This window comes from Anabrus simplex, chromosome 5, assembly GCF_040414725.1.
Source record: "Anabrus simplex isolate iqAnaSimp1 chromosome 5, ASM4041472v1, whole genome shotgun sequence".
Classification (NCBI taxonomy): Eukaryota; Metazoa; Arthropoda; class Insecta; order Orthoptera; family Tettigoniidae; genus Anabrus; species Anabrus simplex.
In genome coordinates, this window is record NC_090269.1 from 182587962 (window position 1) to 182607961 (window position 20000).

The 20000-nt window shown below is 37.0% G+C and overlaps 1 protein-coding gene across 1 annotated transcript in view; it reads right to left on the minus strand.

Moving 5' to 3' along the window:
* LOC136874423 (uncharacterized) overlaps positions 1 to 20000 on the minus strand; it is a 463178-nt gene that overhangs the window by 43989 nt on the left and 399189 nt on the right. The window contains exon 12 of the mRNA XM_067148056.2: positions 5602 to 5760. Within this exon, the coding sequence (XP_067004157.2) occupies positions 5602 to 5760 (159 nt within the window). The remainder of the gene's footprint in view (positions 1 to 5601; positions 5761 to 20000) is intronic.

A 20000-nucleotide genomic window follows, 5' to 3' on the forward strand; every position in this document is an offset into this window, starting at 1 on the left:
GAGGATGGGAGGAGCGGAGGGGTTAAGTATCCTATGCAGTGGTCTCCATGGTATGCACTAGCCATGTGTCTTGGTAGGTGTGCTATTTACCAACTGATGAGCCCAACTTAGCACACTGGGGCAAAACGCTGGCAATCAGGAATGAGTTAGCCGGAAAATTAATAATGTTCAATAATGGACCAACTATATTGGTATTACATACCACTTAGTCGAGCAGCTTGCCTCCTTTCTTCCAGGTCTTCCCAGCCCTAATTTTGCAACATTTTTGTAACACTACTCTTTTGTCGGAAATCACCCAGTACAAATCAAGGCGCTTTTCTTTGGATTTTTTCCAGTTCTTGAACCAAGTAATCCTGGTGAGGGTCCCATACACTGGAACCACACTCTATTTGGGGTCTTATCAGAGACTTACATGCCCTCTCCTTTACATCCTTACTACAACCCCTAAACACCCTCATAACCATGTGCAGAGATCTGCCCCCTTTATTTACAATCCCATTTACTGTATGTGATTGCCCCAATGAAGATCTTTCTTTATATTAACATCTAGGTACTTACAGTGATCCCCATAAGGAACTTTCACCCCATCAATGCAGTAATTAAAACTGAGAGGACTTTTCCTATTTGTGAAACTCACAACCTTACTTTTAACAATCATACAATTGCCTGCTGTATATTTCACAACATTATAGATGTCACATTGCAGTTGCTCACAATCTTGTAACTTATTTGTTACGCTATACAGAATAACATCATCCGCAAAAGGCCTTATCTCTGATTCTAATTCTTTACTCATATCATATATATATAAGAAAACAAAGGTCCAGTAATACTGCCTTGAGTTAATTCCCCTCTTAATTATTACAGGGTCAGATAAAGCTTTGCCTACTCTAATTCTCTGAGATCTATTTTCTAGAAATATAGCAACCCATTCAGTTACTCTTTTGTCTAGTCCAATTGCACTCATTTTTGCCAGTAGTCCACCCTATCAAATGCCTTAAACAGGTCAATTGCGATACAGTCCATTCCACCTCCTGAATCCAAGATATCTGTTATATCTTACTGGAATCCTACAAGTTGAGGTTTAGGGGAATAACCTTTCCTAAACCCAAACTGCCTTCTATCGAGCCAGTTATTAATTTTGCAAACATATTTTGCAAACATGTTTAATATAATCAGAAAGAATGCTTTCCCAATGCTTACATGCAATGCATGTCAAACTGACTGGCCTGTAATTTTCAGCATTGTGTCCATCACCCTTTCCTTTATACACAGGGGCTACTATAACAACTCTCCATTCACTTGGTATAGCTCCTTTATGCGAACAATAATCAGATAAGGACTTCAGATGTTGTACTATATCCTGACCGATTGTCTTTAGTATATCCCCAGAAATCTTGTCAGTTCCAGTCACTTTTCTAGATTTCAACTTTTGTATCCCATTGTAAATGTCATTGTTATCATAGGTAAACTTTAATACTTCTTTAGTATTAGTGACCTCTTCTAACTGGACATTATCCTAGTAACCAGCAATCCTTATATTCTGCTGACTGAATACTTCTGCCTTTTGAAGATCTTGCATACACACTCCCCTTGTGCATTAATGATTCCTGGAATGCCCCTTTTGGAACCTGTTTCTGCTTTAAAGTACCTATACACACCCTTCCATTTTTCATTAAAATTTGTATGACTGCCAGTTATGCTTGCCATCATCTTATTCTTAGCTGACTTCTTTGCTAGATTCAATTTCCTAGTAAGTTCTTTCAATTTTTTCTTATTTTGTACAGCCATTTCTAACTCTTATTTCTTTCCTTTATACAGAGTGTGTAACATCTGGTAAAATGTCCCAGCTTAGCGTAACAAATGAAGACCTCAACGGCAGCAAAAGCAGAGAATATGATTCGGTACGGTGGAGCTGGCGGAGAAGACAACCCATTCCTCTAATGGAAGTACAGATGGAACCCACTGCCTTGTGGGATGAAGGGGATCCTCAAAGGCTAAGGGAGTAAACCGCAAAAGAAAATCCTCAATTATGTTAGGCCTAGCAAGCTAGTAAAAGAGCTTGTTTGTAGTTCCTTTCAAAACACATAAGAGCCTCGGAATACATTTATCAACTAAATTAAGATGCCAGCATCAGTAGACTCATGTCAGGGATGATGATTTATGGCCTGATGATAGACAGGGTCTTGCAAAAATGCAAAAATCCCGGAGGAGACTAACATGGATTGGGACCATCAACTTACTTAGTCTCCCAGGAAAATGTGAAGAACTACTGGACCTCATGGAAAGGAGGAAATTAAAGATACTGGGGCTGAGAGTGAAAAGAAATGGAGAGGGAAAGAATGAAGAAATTAAGAAAACAGTATACACTGTATTGGCATGGAAATGACAAAGAGATGAGGAATGGTGTTTGTTTCATCATGACTAAAGTTCTAGAAGGAGTTGCTGACATTCAGTATGTTAGTGAGAGAATAATAAAGGTGACTGTGCACTTAGGGAAAGAAAAACTAACTTTGGTACAGGTGTATGCACCTCAAATTGGATGTTGTCAAGAGGATAAGAACCAATTTCTTGATTATTTGGAAAAATTTATTAGTAAAGAGAGAGTAATCATTATAGGAGATCTGAATGCACAGATTGGGACAGATAGAACAGGATATGAGAACATAATTGGACATCATGGATATGGTGGAAGAAATATAGGTGAATATCTCCTTGACTTTTGTGTGAGGAATGGGTTGGTGGTGAAAAAATAGTTGGTTCAAGAACGGATAGAGCCATAAGATAACACAATACTGTTGGGATGGACTACAAAAGACTGTAATTGATTGTGTCATCTCAGATGAAGAAAGGATCAGAATGGTAACAGATGTCAGAGTAATACCCAGCAAGAGCTTTAACAGTGACCACTGTTGATTAGTAGCGGACCTGAGAAACTTCTATGTGCCAAAAGTACAGAACAGGAAAATGCCAAAAGTCAAAGTATGGGAACTACAGAAAACAGATAAGAGAACTGAGTATCAGAACTGGATAAAAATCCTGTTACCAAAAGATGAAAGGGAAAATGAAGAGGCAAAATGAACAGACTACGGCACACATTGGTTAAGGAAGCAACTAAGGGAGAAGGAAACACCTTGGTGGAATGAAAGAGTGAGAGCAGCAATCAGGGAAAGAAATCTCTTGTGGAAAGAAAGGGATTGGGAGAAAAATAAACCGGATCTTACTGGAGATGAGGCAAAGATCAGAAACCTCGAACAATTATACCAAAACAAGAAAATGGATGTTAAAAGAACAGTTACAGAAGAAAAGACCAAGGCATGGAAGATATTCACTCAGAAACTGGAGAGAGACAACAGAGGCAATAAGAAACTACTGTATAGTGTTTTCAGAGGTAAAAGGAAACCAATGAATACCACAAAGGCACTTGAAGATGAAAATGGAAATCTGGTTAGGACAGAAAGTGACATGAGAGAAGTCCTGAAGAACCATTTTGACCACCTACTGAATAGACCAGTTCAAGAGCAAAATACAGAACCAGAAATACAAGCCTACAATGAAGAATCTCCCATCACCTGGACAGAAACTGAGACAGCCTTAAAATCTATGCCAAAAGGAAAATCTTCAGGTGCAGATGAAGTGAATGTGGACATGATAAAGACAACAGGCATCCAGGGTATACAGTGGCTGCACAGAGTACGAAATGCCGTATGGACAGATAACAAAATACCTGCAGATTGGAACAAGGGCGTTATAATTCCCCTGTTTCAGAAAGGCAGCAAACGGAAACCCACCAACTATAGAGGAATAACACTGCTGTCTCATGGGCTAAACATTCTAGAGAAGATCATAGAAAGGAGGTTGAGAACCATCATTGAACCACAGTTAAAGGAGGAGCAATATGGATTCAGAAGTAACAGATCAACAATAGATCTAATTTTTAACACCTGCATGCTGATGGAAAAGTACTGGGAGAAACGCAAGAACCTGGTCATTGTATTCCTGGATATAGAATAGACCTATGATAGTGTTATAAGAATAAGATTGGGAGTACCTGAGGAAAAGAATTGTGCCTGAAGGACTGGTAAGGAAAATTCAGATATTGTACAAAGACTGTACTAGCTGTGTACAAATTGGGGAAGGTCGATCATCATGGTTTGATACCAAGAGTGGAGTTCAGCAAGGAAGTGCACCATCCCCACTACTGTTCATCACTGTTGTGGACAATATAATGAAGCACATCAAGGAAAAGTTAGGTGAACAGAATGCAATGGCCTTTGCTGGTGATATCATGATCTGGGGTAAAACAGAAGAGGAAGTACAGACCAGACTCAGCGTATGGAATTCCCAGTTCCAGGACTATAACCTTAACATCAGTGAGACCAAGACAGTGGTGCTGGCAGTCAACAGAGAAGGGTGTCCAGCAAGTGTAAAACTAGGAGACCACCAGCTAGAGTGTGTGGATAGTTTTCCTTACATTGGAAGTGTAATCTCCAATGATAATTTGGTCAGAAAGGAAATTACAAACAGAGTGCAAAACAGATCAGAATTCTACCAACAAGTAAGGACACTTTTATGGGATGACATGGTTCCAAAACTGGCCAAATCATACCAATGAATATTGACCTATGGTAATGAAGCGTGCACCCTCACAAAAAGCGATTCGTCAAGACTGCAGGCATCAGAGATTAAATTTCTTAGGTCCACCATCCAGAAGACCTAGATGGACAGTTAATAAATGAGGAGGTACAGAAAGAAGCCGGAATAAAAACATCACTATTTGACTGAATCAGCACATCCAGACTACGGTGGTATGGGCATGTGATGAGGATGGAGCCTACAAGAACAGCTAGAATAAATTTGGAAAGACAGGTGGAGGGGAAAAGACCTGCAGGAAGACCTAAAACCCGATGGATGGACATGATCAAGGTTGATCTAGTTACCAGAGGATGGACAGTGGATGAAGTTCATCACGACAAGTTGTATATGGACAGGAAGAAGTGGAAGAGGCTCATTAACAGTACCCAGGAAACTGGAACTGTACAATAATGATGATGATGATGATTTCTTTCCAATCTGCATGTCCTTCTTAGTCTCTTTATTTCTCTGTTATAATAACGTGGGTCTTTACCATTCCTTACCACCTTTAAAGGTACAGACCTGTTTTCACATTCCTCAACAATTGCTTTAAACCCATCCCAGAGTCTGTTTACATTTTTATTTACCATTTTCCACCACTCTTTTGTAAAGTATAATCTGATTTAAGAAAATATTCTGATAAAATCTATAGCTATCTGTGTTTTATCCATAGGGTCATTTGACAAAATCCCTCGATCTGACTGGAAATGGAACCCTTAGGTGCAAGGACCAGATGTGTTAAATTTTGTTTGCCAAATTGATGAACTTATCGAGTAGTCTATCATAATATTTTAATTAAAGTTTTGACTCTGACTCAAACTAAACAAAGTCTGTCGCAGTGTTGCCAACAGAAATGTTAATGTGCCATGGTGATTCAGTACTAAGAAGAGAGATTGATAAACACTTCCCAACTAGTGCTATGTTCCTTTTATGTCATTCATTCCTTTTTAATGAGACACTACTCACCCGCTGTATGGGCTATGTTCGCCATGGGGAATGTCGTATGCTCCATGAGTCGGTCTTGGTCCAGGTCCAGGTCCATGAGCCTCGTCGTGTCCTGGATACGGATAATAGTGGTCACTGCAAGGTCTCCACTGGTCCTGCGAGGCCTCACCCACATAACACCTGGAACAGAAATATGAAGGTAATTTATGACTTTCAGATTTAACACCAAATGCTGAGCAGTAAGTGAAATCAGGTGGACAAAACACACATCAACAGCATTACTCTTTGAATCATTGATTTGACATTAAACTTTAAATGCAATATCCATATACATGAAAAAAAGAGTTTTGTCTGTACATTGCTCAGAATTTAAAAAGAAAGGTATTTCTGTATCGGTCGTGTCCACAGTAATTAGGAAATGCATTTTTAAATTTTCTGTAATTTCTGTATGTATGTATGTATGTATGTATGTATGTATGTATGTATGTATGTATGCGCATCACAAGAAATTAGCTGAAGAGAATTTAATAAAAATTGGCATGTAAAGTCAGGGAATCTAGACCATAAATAATGTTATTCACGCTGAGTGAAATGGTAGTTTAGGGGAAGGCCTAAAATTTAATTCTCAGATACAGTATTTATGTTATTACTTATTAGTGGTCCTATCAATAAATACTACAAAACTAAAGTTACATAAAATTTGATTTATGATCATTTATGTCATACATTTTTACCTTATCGGCTATGATAATAGAAATTGTTACTGTGGTTTGGTGGATTAGCAGAGGTGAAAGAAGGTGCTGGGGTGAATGGGTCTAACTACAAATGCCAAGAAAAAAAATATTTAAACTGAAATGGAAGGATATATTTAAAGAAAAACAAAAAAACAAAAACAATTTCTCACTGAGTGAGATAACAATGACCAAGCAATTTAAAATCAAGACTTAGAAAGAGATCCAAGATTTCAAATTCTGTAACACACATCGACTATAAGCCCTCATTTTTTTACAATTTTTGCATTTCTAGAGCAAAATTTACAGATAAGCATAAATTTACAAAGGGGCAGGAATCCTCTAGTACCAGGAGCACCAGCTCCGTAATTAACAAATGTCCAGCCTCCTAGAGGCACTTTTACAATTAAGTATATAAATTTCATTATTCGTCCGTACTGAACCAAGATTACAATTTATTAAAATTCGTATCCACCTTATTCAATACCAAAAATGTTGTTAAGATGAAATTACAACATTTATATTAATTTTATCAGGACTAGTTTCGACGCTCTGTATTGCGTCATCATCAGCTGATATACACTGGAAACATTGGCAAACATATATAAGTTTATCTATGTCACACACATTTTAAAAAACTACGATAAAGATTTAAAAACCATATTATAATTATACTATTTCCGAGTCCATATTGTCCAAGACTTGCAATTATTAAACTTTGGATTGCTAAAATCTAATGCAATTTGGTTTAAATAATCATTAAAATTAAACAAAACTAATAATAAAATCACGATCTTCTTAAAAACATTCACTTGGTTTGACGTTTTTTTTAAAAATGTTTTTGTAGAACCATATTAAAATCGTTCAATAAAGTCCTCAGGCTGTTGGCATGTAGTGAACATAATGTCGCAGAATAAGGTTAAACAATCTTCTTAAATGACATTGGCACTGTTTGACACTTCAAAATCTTTTAAAACTATATTAAAATTATTCTATGAAATCTTCAAAATGTTGAAATGTGGCGATCGTGAAAAGAGGCGGACTCAGAAGCCGGTGCTTCATGAAGATTTTGAAGTGTCAAACAGTGCCAATGTCATTTAAGAAGATTGTTTAACCTTATTCTGCGACATTATGTTCACTACATGCCAACAGCCTGAGGACTTTATTGAACGGTTTTAATATGGTTCTACAAAAACATTAAAAAAAAAAAAAACGTCAAACCAAGTGAATGTTTTTAAGAAGATCGTGATTTTATTATTAGTTTTGTTTAATTTTAATGATTATTTAAACCAAATTGCATTAGATTTTAGCAATCCAAAGTTTAATTGCAAGTCTTGGACAATATGGACTCGGAAATAGTATAATTATAATATGGTTTTTAAATCTTTATCGTAGTTTTTTAAAATGTGTGTGACGTAGATAAACTTATATATGTTTGCCAATGTTTCCAGTGTATATCAGCTGATGATGACGCAATACAGAGCGTCGAAACTAGTCCTGATAAAATTAATATACATGTTGTAATTTCATCTTAACAACATTTTTGGGATTGAATAAGGTGGATACGAATTTTAATAAATTGCACTTTTACAATGCATAAAAGAGCTGACCCGCTCAATTTTTCAAGCCTATTAAAGGCAATACCCGACTTTACAATTAACTGCCATCAAGGCACAACTTACAAAATGAAACGGGGGTATCTTGTACCCAACCTACTGGGCCTTAGCAGAAAAGAACAGGTTAAGTAAATGGCCCGAAATACAAAAAGATGGAGGCGAGAATTTGCACTCCTACATGTAACCTCTTAAAACCTAAAAGGCACTAGGCTGATGAAACAGGGGCTATTCTCAAATTATGGAGGTGACCCATATAAGAAAGAAATTTAAAACATTAAGGAAAAGAAGAAAATCAATTACCAAAACGTAGTCACCTCAAACCAAACTGATGGGGAGCTTGAGAGGGTAAAGCACTCTCTATCTCCGATTTACAATTAAAGATATTTACATCAGCTGGCAGAAATTTACATTACAGAAAGGTAGGTTACATGGCAAAAGTTTCGGACCTTTCCCACGGATTAAACTGCTCAGCTAGCAAGAAATAAGGATGTTAAATGGCCATTACCTTACAGAAGATCTGCTGCCTGATGAAAGAGGCACCTCCTGCCTCCTGCTACATGTCCATACACTGGGTTAGATGTAGATCGAGTGGCCAGGAGACGTGAAAATCAGCAGTTTTTATACCCTCTGGGAAAGTTCAAGACCTTTCATGAATAAAACAGCCACACCCACTTAATTTTATTGAGTTGCTTAAAGTTACGCACCAAAATCGAAGAAGAAACCTGTGATTGGTAGAAAATTAATTACAGAAATTCTTGATTGGTTAAAATCAAAACAGGCGGAAAGACAGGATAAATATTGCCAACCCAAAAATGAATGCACTAAATTTAGTAAAGAACAAACTTGTGAATACAAAATTTCTTCAAATAAAGTTCCTTCACTTCGCACCAGGGTGCATGATCATAGATTTTTGGAGAGGCATCTATGAGAGATAAATAGGAAACAAAACAAGTTGAAATTCACACAATGACATCTTCAGAGGAAAAATTTAAGTAGGTCCAGTTTACTTTAAAGTGGAAAATTTAAATGTGTGGCATAGAGGTGTACCACCTGGTACAGAAATATTCACGAATTTCGCTTTTTGTTAAGTCCATATCAACGCCGAGCCACGAGAAAAAGGGTAAACAGAATTTAATGAAAATCTGTATGTAAATTTGGTCCTATCGAAAAATACTACATAGCAAAAGTTAGAGGGAATGCAGTTTTTGATCATTTATGTCTTATTCAGTTTTACCATACAGACTATGATAAGATTTGTGGTGGTGGTGATTATTGTTTTAAGAGGAATTCATGAATTTAGACTTTTGTAGCTTAGTCTATATCAACGCCGAGCACTGCTGACGTAGAAATGTCGTTCAGTCATGTTAACTGGTGATGGATCTTATCATGATTGTTTTAAAGTGTAAAAATGCATTGTCATGGGTCCATATCGACAATGAAGATTGTGAATATGATTATAAAAATGAGAAAAAGTCATCCGCTGGTTCATAAATTTTCTGATATTACTGGTACGTAACACATTGTTTCATCATAGTATTCCAGCTATTCAATCCCTACTTGGAGGCACTGATTGGAATGAGCAGTGTATACACTTACATGAACAATGGCAGGGGAGTGTTCACGACTGTCTGCGGCCTGGTCATTCCAGCTCGGGGACTTTGGAATGTTAGATCGGCAGCATAGTACTATTCATTAAAAGTGAGAAAATGTGCAGTTTTTCATTTCATCAACTATGTCATATGATAGCATTGCTTTTAATCGTGACATTCCTACTGATGTCATTGTAATAACCTATGTTGACTTCAGTTGGGAAAACCACACAGACAGTCTTTCTGAGGATGTAAAAAGGCAGGTGGAGAGTGAGTGTCTGCCATTATAATGAATACTGCCAAACTTGATTCTGACGGACAGTAGGCAAGTGGGCCTACTATCATAGTGAAAACTCCCCAACTGCCATTACACTGAAAATTCTCTAACCCTGTCATCACATGAGAAAAGACGTATGGTGACTTCCCCGTCGCATATCTGAGGTAACGTTAAGAGCTATGCAATAATACCTCTGCGTTCCACAGATTATCCGGAAAAAAAAAAAAAATGTACCGGGGGTACACCTTCTCTGTCCCGTTGGAACAGTGCAGGCCATCTGAGCTGTGAATCCTAAACTATGTATCACAATATATTTGGACCTTTAATCTTTAGATGTCTCTACCATCGGCGTATGTGCCCCCTCTGGCGGGATTACGGACAATTACCATTTAAGGGAATTTTCAATGTTTGTAAACCTTAGGTGTTTGTAGATTTTTTTTTTTTTTTACGTACTAAGGTTATCAGCACTTCTACGGCTTCCTTTTTCTTTAGTTATTAACCAATCAGGAATTTTGTGTATATTTCTCTAGCCAATTTAATTTGGGGATGTGTACAGGCATTCTGCCTAGCTCAAGAGAATTCTGGAACTTTCTCCTCTGAGTTGCTATAAAAGCTGGATTCTTTAGGGCCGTATTGTCATCTCCATCGCTCCAGACTAGTGTGTGTATGGCGTAATAGGAGGCAGGGGCAGCCTTGCTGTCATCAGAAGGCCCAACAACACAAGGTAATGGCAGACATCTCTTAACATGTAATAGTTCCAGGCAGTTAACTTGAGGGGAAGGTTTCAAACTTCTTTCTTAATGTAAAATTCTAAAGTTTAAATGTAAATTTTTGGCATGTCTGAGGACTTTACTCAAATCCCTGCTGGGAAACATGTAATTTAGGCAATAAAGGTGTTCACCTCTGATAATTCCCATTCAACTTTGATATGGGGGTGACTAAGATTTTCTAAACCTCTAAATTCTTCACTCTACTTTGGTACTTAATATTTCACATCTAGTCACCCCTTTGTAATATAGGCTTAGCCTCTGCAATTTTGGGCCATAAGCCCATTTAGGATTTTAAAGTGTCTTTCAAAAGGAGTGCAAGTGTTTTGCCTCCTAGCCTTTTGTTCATGTAGTATAGGCTTAGCCTCTGCAATTTTGGGCCATAAGCCTATTTAGGATTTTAAAGTGTCTTTCGAAAGGAGTGCAAGTGTTTTGCCTCCTAGCCTTTTGTTCATGGCCAATCATCTTAAACCTTTTATTTTGTACACTAAGGCCATTTAGAATGGGCACTCATTGCCCCTATTTAAATTGTCATTATTTATAGACGAGTGCGTAACAGACTGTCGAGCAGAAATGACAGTAAACGTGTTATCTGAAGTTTGTCAAGTATGATTGTGTAAGAAACTGGTGCCTCTAAGAGGCTGGATTGTATTAACGCTTGAAGCTCAAACTACTATACGATGTGAGTGGAGCAAATTTGTTCTACCCGATTTTTGACTTTAAGTCATTGTTATTGTGGGAGCTGACAAGCTCATCTTATATTATTGTTGTTCATCCAGATTTTTTGACTACCAAATTTGAAAGAATAATAAGAGAAAAATAAAATTTCAAAATTTAGTGTTTTAACTTATGCTCTTATTACTTCGCTGTCCACCCATTCACCCCAGCACCTTCTTACAACTCTGCGTTCCAAGAATTCCCCGGAATAATAATAATAATAATAATAATAATAATAATAATAATAATAATAATAATAATAATAATAATAATAATAATAATAATAATAATAATAATAATAATAATAATAATAATAATAATAATAATAATAATAATAATAATAATAATAATAATGCCAGAGGTACACCTTCTCCGTACATTTAAACTGAGTGCCTTTCAAAAGGCCCTGTGTGATGTGAACCTTGAACTGTGTGTTGGAAGAAGTTTTGAACTTTGATCTTCAGATGTCTCTACTATCGACTTATGTGCCCACTCTGATGGGAGGGTGGACAATTAACCCTAGAACTGCCAAACGTCACGCTTGCGACTCAATAGAGTGTCACTAGAATGCCAACGTCACACGTGCGATGCATTGTACATGCATTCGCTTAATCAGTCATAACATCATTTATCGTTCACTTATGCTATTTTAATGAGTAAGACATTGAAGAGAAAGCTTCAAGTCTTCCATCACACATTCCTCACTAGCCGGAAATGACTCAGTCAAGGTCATGGTAGGTAGAAATTCAGCCACTCTTTCATCATCCCCTTGCCATCTCAGCTGCTATGTAACTTCGCCCTCGCTCGCTCGCTGTTCCTGTTAGTTCCTGTGAATATCTTTAGTTATCTTTCAAAAGATTGAGTTTATTCTTAAATTGTTTCTTTTGAAGTGTAAGCTTCCATCTTGGATGGTGATCTAAGTGATTCAGGTGATATTCACAGAGTTCTTGAAATGATTGGGATGCTTCCTCTTCCAGCGATATATTTTCTTTAGCTGATGATTCTTCTGGGAGCGGAGAAGAATATATTTCTCAATCTGAAGTCGAAAGTGTTTCCGATGAAATGAGCAGGCCAGCCGACGTTCCACTGGATGATACTGTTACCGTAACACCAAAGTGGTGCAGGGTTTATCCACCTGAACTGGAGTTTGATGTTTCCGAGAATTTCCGCGTAAGGGATCCTGACATTAGGGTCTATCCGCCCTGAGGCAGTACACCTATTATGTATTTCTGCTTGTTCTTTACGGATTTGATTTGAAAACTCTTGGTGAAAGAAAGTAATGACTATGTGGCGAAAAAGAAGAACTAAAAGACATTCTGGAGAAATTAAGGCCTTTTCTCGTATGCGAACCTGGTTTGATGTAACTGTCTCTGAAGTGAAAAAGTAAATTGCCATTCTAATAAATATAGGGTGCACCATGAATGTTTTCATAAATTGCAGCATTCCTGGAAGCCTATGAGACATGGCAGGAAAAGACAACTCTCCGAGAATGATTCTCAGTAGTGCTTGGCGGCTGATGGAACTGTGTGCAGCCTGGAAATGCTTATTCTTTTGTGATTTTATTTCCGTTTTTACTTTTGAGAACTCAGTACTTTTAAAGAAGAAATTTCACGTGTTTTGTATATAGTGATATTTTAAAATGTGTGGTTATTTATTACTAGGCCTAATGGTGAACTTGAAAATATTAAAAACTTTTTTTTTTAGTTTTCCAAATTTTTGATCGTCTGATACACACCAGATAAGCAAGTGAATGATCTAATACTTATACAAGCACCTTAAATAAAGCTTTCTGAGTAATATGGTGTGCTGCATGCCTAACTTTTCTGCATCTAAACGTGCTTAAATTTGTTAAAAAGATAAATGTGTAATACATGTGAAAATGGCTTGGCATTTGGGGAAAACACTCGGCACTTCTAGGGTTAATTAAAAAAAGAATTTTGGTATTTCTTTCTAAACTGAAGTGTTTGTAGATTGTTTTTTGTGTTCTAAGGTTACTAGCACTTCTATCTCTTCCTTCTGCACAAAATTATTAGCCAATCAGAAAATTTTATATTTATTTGGTTAGCCAATCAAAACTGAGGGTATGTACAGGCCATTGGCCTAGAGAGTTCTGTAACTTTCCCCTCTGCTATAAAAGCTGGGAGCTTTTGGGCCACGCTGTCTTCTTCATCGCTCCAGTCTAGACTGCACAAGTAGTAGAGGCAGGGTAAAGCCTTGCCTGCCGTCCGAAGGCCCACCAGCTCAAGGTAATGGCAGCAATCTTTTAAATATGTGAGAGCTCCAGATAGCTGATGTGAGGGCAAGGTTTCAAAATTAATTCTTAATGTAAATTTCTAAAGTTTAATATCATCTTTTAAATGTAAATTTTCAAGCAAGTCTAAAGATTTTATTCAAATCCCTGCTGGGAGAAATGCAACTTAGGGAATGAAATGAAATTTTGTATGGCTTTTAGTGCCGGAATATTCCAGGACGGGTTCGGCTCGCCAGGTGCAGGTCTTTCTATTTGACTCCCGTAGGCGACCTGCACCGTCGTGATGAGGATGAAATGAGAATGAAGACAACACATACACCCAGCCCCCGTGCTGTAGGAATTAACCAATTAAGGTTAAAATCCCTGACCCGGACGGGAATCGAACCCGGGACCTTCTGAACCTAAGGCCAGTACGCTGACCCTTCAGCCAACGAGTCGGACATCTTAGGGAATAAAGAGTGTTCACCCTCTTTTAATTCCCATTCAACTTTGGACTGGGGTGACTACGATTGTGTAAAACTTTAAATTATATCTCTTCTTTTGGAAATTAATATTTTTCTTCATCTAGTCACCCTGTGTAGTATAAGCTTAGCCTCTGTAACTTAGGGCCATAAGCCATATAGGATCTGTAGTGTTTCAGAATATATTTCAAAATGAGTGCTAGAATTTAGCCTCCTAGCATTTTGTTTATGGCCAATTTCTTAAACCTTTTCCTTTAACCACTAAGGGCACTTAGAATGGGCACTTAGTGCCTCTGTTTAATCCTTTTCTTACTCATAGTCTACTGTAGATCAGACTGTCGAGCAGAAAAGACAGTGAATTCTGTTAAGGTCTACCTAGTGTTTGGATAAGAAAATTGTGCTTTGGAGAGGCTACACTTTAATAAGTTTTGGAGTGTAGTCACCTAGAGTATAAGAATAAATTGACAAGATGGTCCACCTTTTCAATACAATACATTAAGTAAATGATACAAATCATGTGATAACTAAAACATAATGATTAATTTTTATTTGGATGAAGATGGCCACTAAGTGGCTGAAACTAGTCCCAAGACTTATGTAATATCATTTACTATATTGTATTGTCAGTTTATTCTTACAATTGCACTTCAATACGGAACAAAAATCAAATTTATAGCTTATAAGTCTCCTAGAGTGATAATTGAATGGAGCAAAGGTGCTCTTTTGAATAGTGTAACATTGGAGCTACAAGCTCATTCTGAAACTTATTGTGTACCTGAATTTTGATCATTGCTGTTATTTGAGCCAACAAGCTCCTGAATTGTTGTTGTTGTTTATCAAAGTCCAGAGAAAAAGAGGGAAAGAAATTAACATTTCAAATTTTAGTGTTTTAAATTATGCTTCGATCTTTTCTCTGCCCACCCATTCACCCCAGGACCTTTTTACACCTCTGCAATCCACAGTATCCTGGTAATAATAATAATAATAATAATAATAATAATAATAATAATAATAATAATAATAATAATAATAATAATAATAATAATAATAATAATAATAATTGTACCGGCTGGTACACCTATACGCCTCACATTTGAATTTTCCACCTTTAAGTACTCCTCTACAGGAGAAACTCTGAACTTTAACAACTGTATCAACTTATAAGTTTTCTCAGAAGATGTCACTACCGTAAATTTTGTGATTACGAAGTTGTCAGTACTGTGTGGAGTCCAACTTGTTTTGTCTTCTATTGATCAAGAAGTGTGGACATTCTCTGATAGATGTCTCTACAAAAAAACTATGACCATGCACCCTGGTGCGAAGTGGAAAAACTTTATTTGAAGAAATTTTGTATTCATAAGTTTGTTCTTTACTAAATTTCGTTCTTTCATTTGTGGGTTGGCAATATAAATCTTTTCTTTCTGCCAATTTTGAACTTAGCCAATCCAGAATTTCTGTAATTAATTTTTGACTAATCGTGTCTTTCTTCTTCGGTTTGGATGTGTAACTGTAAGCTACCCAATAAACGCCTGTGGGTGTGTCTTAATTATTCATGAAAGGTCTCGAATCTTCCCCGAGAGTATAAAAACTGCTGATTTTCCTGTCTCTGGGCGACTCGAACAACATCTAGCCTAGTGTACGGAAGTGTAGCAGGGGGCGGGTAGCACCTCTTCCTTCGGGCAGCAGCTCTTCACAAATGTAATGGCCGTTTAACATCTTTATTTTCTTGCTAGCTCAGCAGTTTAACCCTTGGGGAAGGTCTGAAACCTTTTTATTGTGTAACCTATCTCTTAAACATGTAAAATTTTGTAAAACTTCACATAACTTTAACTGTAAATTGGGGATAGAGAGTGATCAACCCTCTCGAGCTCCCCTTCATTTTGAACTTGAGGTGACTACGTTTTCGTAACCGTTCTTCTAATCTCCCTTAATGTGTTAAATTTATTCTGTATACTAGTCACCTCCATAAATTGGAAATAGCCCCTGCTTCATCGGCCTAGTGCCTCTTAGGTTTTAAAAGATTTCATGTAGGAGTGGAAGTTCACGCCTCCATTCTACTTGGTTTTGCGGGCCATTAACTTAACCTATTATTATTTTTTTTTCTCTACAAAGGCCCATTAGGTTGGGTACAAGATACCTCTGTTTCATTGTAAGTGTGCTTTAAGGGCAGTTAATAGTAAAGTCCGTTCTGGCCTTTTATAGGCTTGAAAAATTGAGAGCGGGTCAGTTCTTTCTTTTATTTGGATATGTGCCTCTAGGAGGCTTTACATTGCCAGGTGGGAGCAAGTGCTCCATGCAATAGAATAAAGAAACTGGAAGATAAAGAAGACATTGGAGAAGAAATATCGCCGTGGACGGAAGTGACGCGTAGCCATTTTAGGCCTAATGTTAAACATATGGGAGAAACTACGTACAACTTAAAACTGGGAAAAAACTCTTTGCAGTGCCAAAATAGATTTCAGTTACTTCAGCAAGTTCCAGAAGAAGACATACCAAGTTTTTCAAATAATTTTAAATCCAGTGGAGGTAACCTACAGAAGAAGAAAACCAACCGAAAGTCAAGATCGCCAAAGATTCATCTCTACGCAGACAGTCAAGGGCGGGGTATGGCAGAAGGCATCAAGGATGAGCTGCAGAATCCAGAAACTGAGGTTTTAGGACTAATAAAACCAGGTGCCAAAACTGAAGACGTCCTTTCAAGTTGTGATCCTGTGTTAGAGAAGGACAATTATGTGGTAATTGTGAGTGGTACAAATGACATTGCTGCAAATGAAGGTGAGGAACTAATTATGACTCTCAGAGGTAAGATTTCCAACCTACCTGACTCAAAAGTAATTGTAGTTAATGTGCCACCTAGGTATGACCTTTTAGAGGACTCATGTGTGAACAAAGCTGTACATGATGTAAATATAAAAATCAAGAGATTATGTAAGAGTTTTAGAAATGTCTATGTAGTAGATACTTTAGGTCTTGGCAGGCAAATGTTTACTAGGCATGGGTTACATCTGAATGGTAATGGAAAAGCAAATCTCTGTAGACAAATTGCTACAATTATCAACAGAGATTTGCAAACTAATCTGTACTTAAGAAAACCCATACCACTAAACTGGCACATACAGGGAAACTTGCCAGAAAACCCAGACCCTTAAATCAAGATCTATGTACAAGGATCTGGGTTCCAGGGACGTTCTCAACTCATGAGTCAAACGTTACCCAATTGCAACAGTCAAGTTTTAGGGAGGAAGGAGGTCTGAGATTGCTCTTGGTAAACTGTCAGAGTGTAGAATAGTAAACAGGAAAATCAAAGAGGGTAGGGAGAATAGAGAAACTAGAAAACAGCTAATGAGGGAACTGAATAGAGTGAAAAAGGAAGCAAAAGAGAATTATATGAATGGCATTCTTCAAGAGGGTAATAACCACAAAGGGAAATGGAAAAAGCTGTATTCATATATTAGGAATCATAAAGGAAAAGGAATCCAAATTCCTACAATGGTGGGAGAAGGGGGTGAACACTATTTAACAGATACTGAGAAAGCAAACCTCTTCAGTAGGGAATTCAGAGATTCAGTAGAAGATTGTCAGGACTTGGAAACCATAACAGAAGATAGAGAGGGAGAGACACATAGGGAAACAAGAAGCTTCTCATTCACAAATGAAGATATTTTCAGAGAAATCCAACTGCTTCAGCAAGGAAAAGCAGCAGGAAGTGATCAAATTACTGGGGAGGTATTAAAGACGATGGGGTGGTATATAGTGCCTTATTTAAAATTTATCTTTGACTATGTCATAAATAATAGTGTAATACCAAAGGAATGGAAGGAATCTATAATAATACCAATTTATAAAGGAAAGGGTGATAAAAGGAATCCAGAGAACTACAGACCAGTCAGCCTGACCAGTGTAGTTTGTAAAATACTGGAGAGTTTAATAGCAAAGTACATCAGAGGGATATGTGATGATAAAAATTGGTTCATGAGGAGCCAGTATGGATTTAGAAAGAAATTTTCTTGTGAGGCACAACTGGTGGGATTTCAGCAGGACATATCAGATCAGTTGGATTCAGGAGGCCAGTTAGATTGCATAGCCATAGATCTTTCCAAAGCCTTTGATAGAGTGGAACATGGAATATTATTAAAGAAATTGGAGGGAATAGGACTGGACATAAGGGTTATACGTTGGATAAGAACATTTCTAAATTCAAGGGTTCAGAAAGTCAAAGTAGGAAATTATATATCACAGGAAGAGAAAGTTTGGAAGGGAATTGCACAGGGTAGTATAATCGGTCCGTTACTTTTCTTAATATACGCAAATGATTTAGGGAACAATATAACATCGAAAATAAGATTGTATGCAGATAACATAATTGTTTATAGAGAAATAAAATAACATTGAGGATTGCTCAGAATTACAAAGGGACATTGAGAGTATCCAAGAATGGGTTGAAGAAAATAATATGAAGGTTAATGGAGGCAAATCAACTGTTACAACATTTACAAACAGGAGCTTTAAAACTGAATTTGAATATACTTTGGATGAGGTAGTTATCCCTAAAGATGGCAAGTGCAAATACTTAGGTGTGAGATTTGAAAGTAATTTGCACTGGAAGGGTCATGTTGATGACATTGTTGGGAAAGCATACAGATCATTACATGTCATAATGAGGCTACTTAAAGGATGCAATAAAGAATTAAAAGAGAAAAGTTACTTAAGTATGGTTCGTCCATTATTGGAATATGCAAACAGTGTTTGGGATCCTCACCAAGAATACCTAATAAAAGAACTAGATGGTGTGCAGAGGAAAGCAGCAAGGTTTGTAACAGGGGATTTCAGGAGAAACAGTAGTGTATCAGAAATGTTAAAGGAACTTGGTTGGGAACCTTTAAGTAAGAGAAGGGAGAAAACTAGACTTATAGGATTATATAGAGCCTATACAGGAGAAGAAGCATGGAGAGATATCCGTGACAGGCTTCAGTTGGAAAATAATTATATTGGTAGAACTGACCACAAGTACAAAATTAGAAGGAATTTCAGCAGAAGCGATTGGGGTAAATTTTTATTCATTGGGAAGGGCGTGAAGGAGTGGAACAGTTTACCAGGGGTAGTGTTTGATCCTTTTCCAAAATCTGAACAGATATTCAAGAAGAGAATAAACAACAACAGAGAAAATAAATAAAATGTTAGAGGGCATTCGACCAGTGCAGGATATTGTAAATAAAAAATGTGTGTGATTAAATTAATTCCATCCCCTGGTCTATGGAGTTTGGACAGCCCAAGTAGGGGACTGCCTGTAGGGGTGAAGTACAGTGGAGACTTCGAGGGCCCTGGGACCGCTACGGTAGCTGTGAAGGCCCTTCAGGAACTCTGAAAATTGGTAACAAAAGAGGCTCTGGTTAAGACGCAGCAGGTCATTATGCTACTTATGTTCCAAAATGGGTAAAATATAAATATGTAAATAAATTCAATGTTAATTTTAATCTTATACCAGTTGTATATTATTATTAGAGGTAATTTCACATACTGTATATGAGTTGACTATGTTTGTCAGATATTATAAGTAGAATTTTGTAAACAATATAAATTTATTAAGGATGATGTATGTGTTTAATAGAACAAATTATTAGCGTAAATTGTATAATATTGTATTCTAGGAAAATCTTCTTTGTCTCTTATTAATTTAAAATTTAGTGCTTGACAATAATGTATTTTAGTGTACCATTTGCCACCGAGGTAGACACCTCATTTGCAAATAAAGAGATTTTGATTTGTTTTGATAAGGGGATTTCTGCCCTTTGGTAATATGTGGTTGTGAGCTGAGAGCTCAGGAATTGTAAAAAGTGGGGCTTGAAGCCCAGATCGTTAAAGTATCTCTAAATCTTGGCTTTCCTGGTCTTGTACCTGATTTGTTAACTTGTTGTTATTTGGTGAATGTTCTAATTCTATGTCAAAATGGTTAAGTTTTGCTAATTTTGAAAATAACCTTTAATTCAATTTTAATCAATATCTCAGCTTTG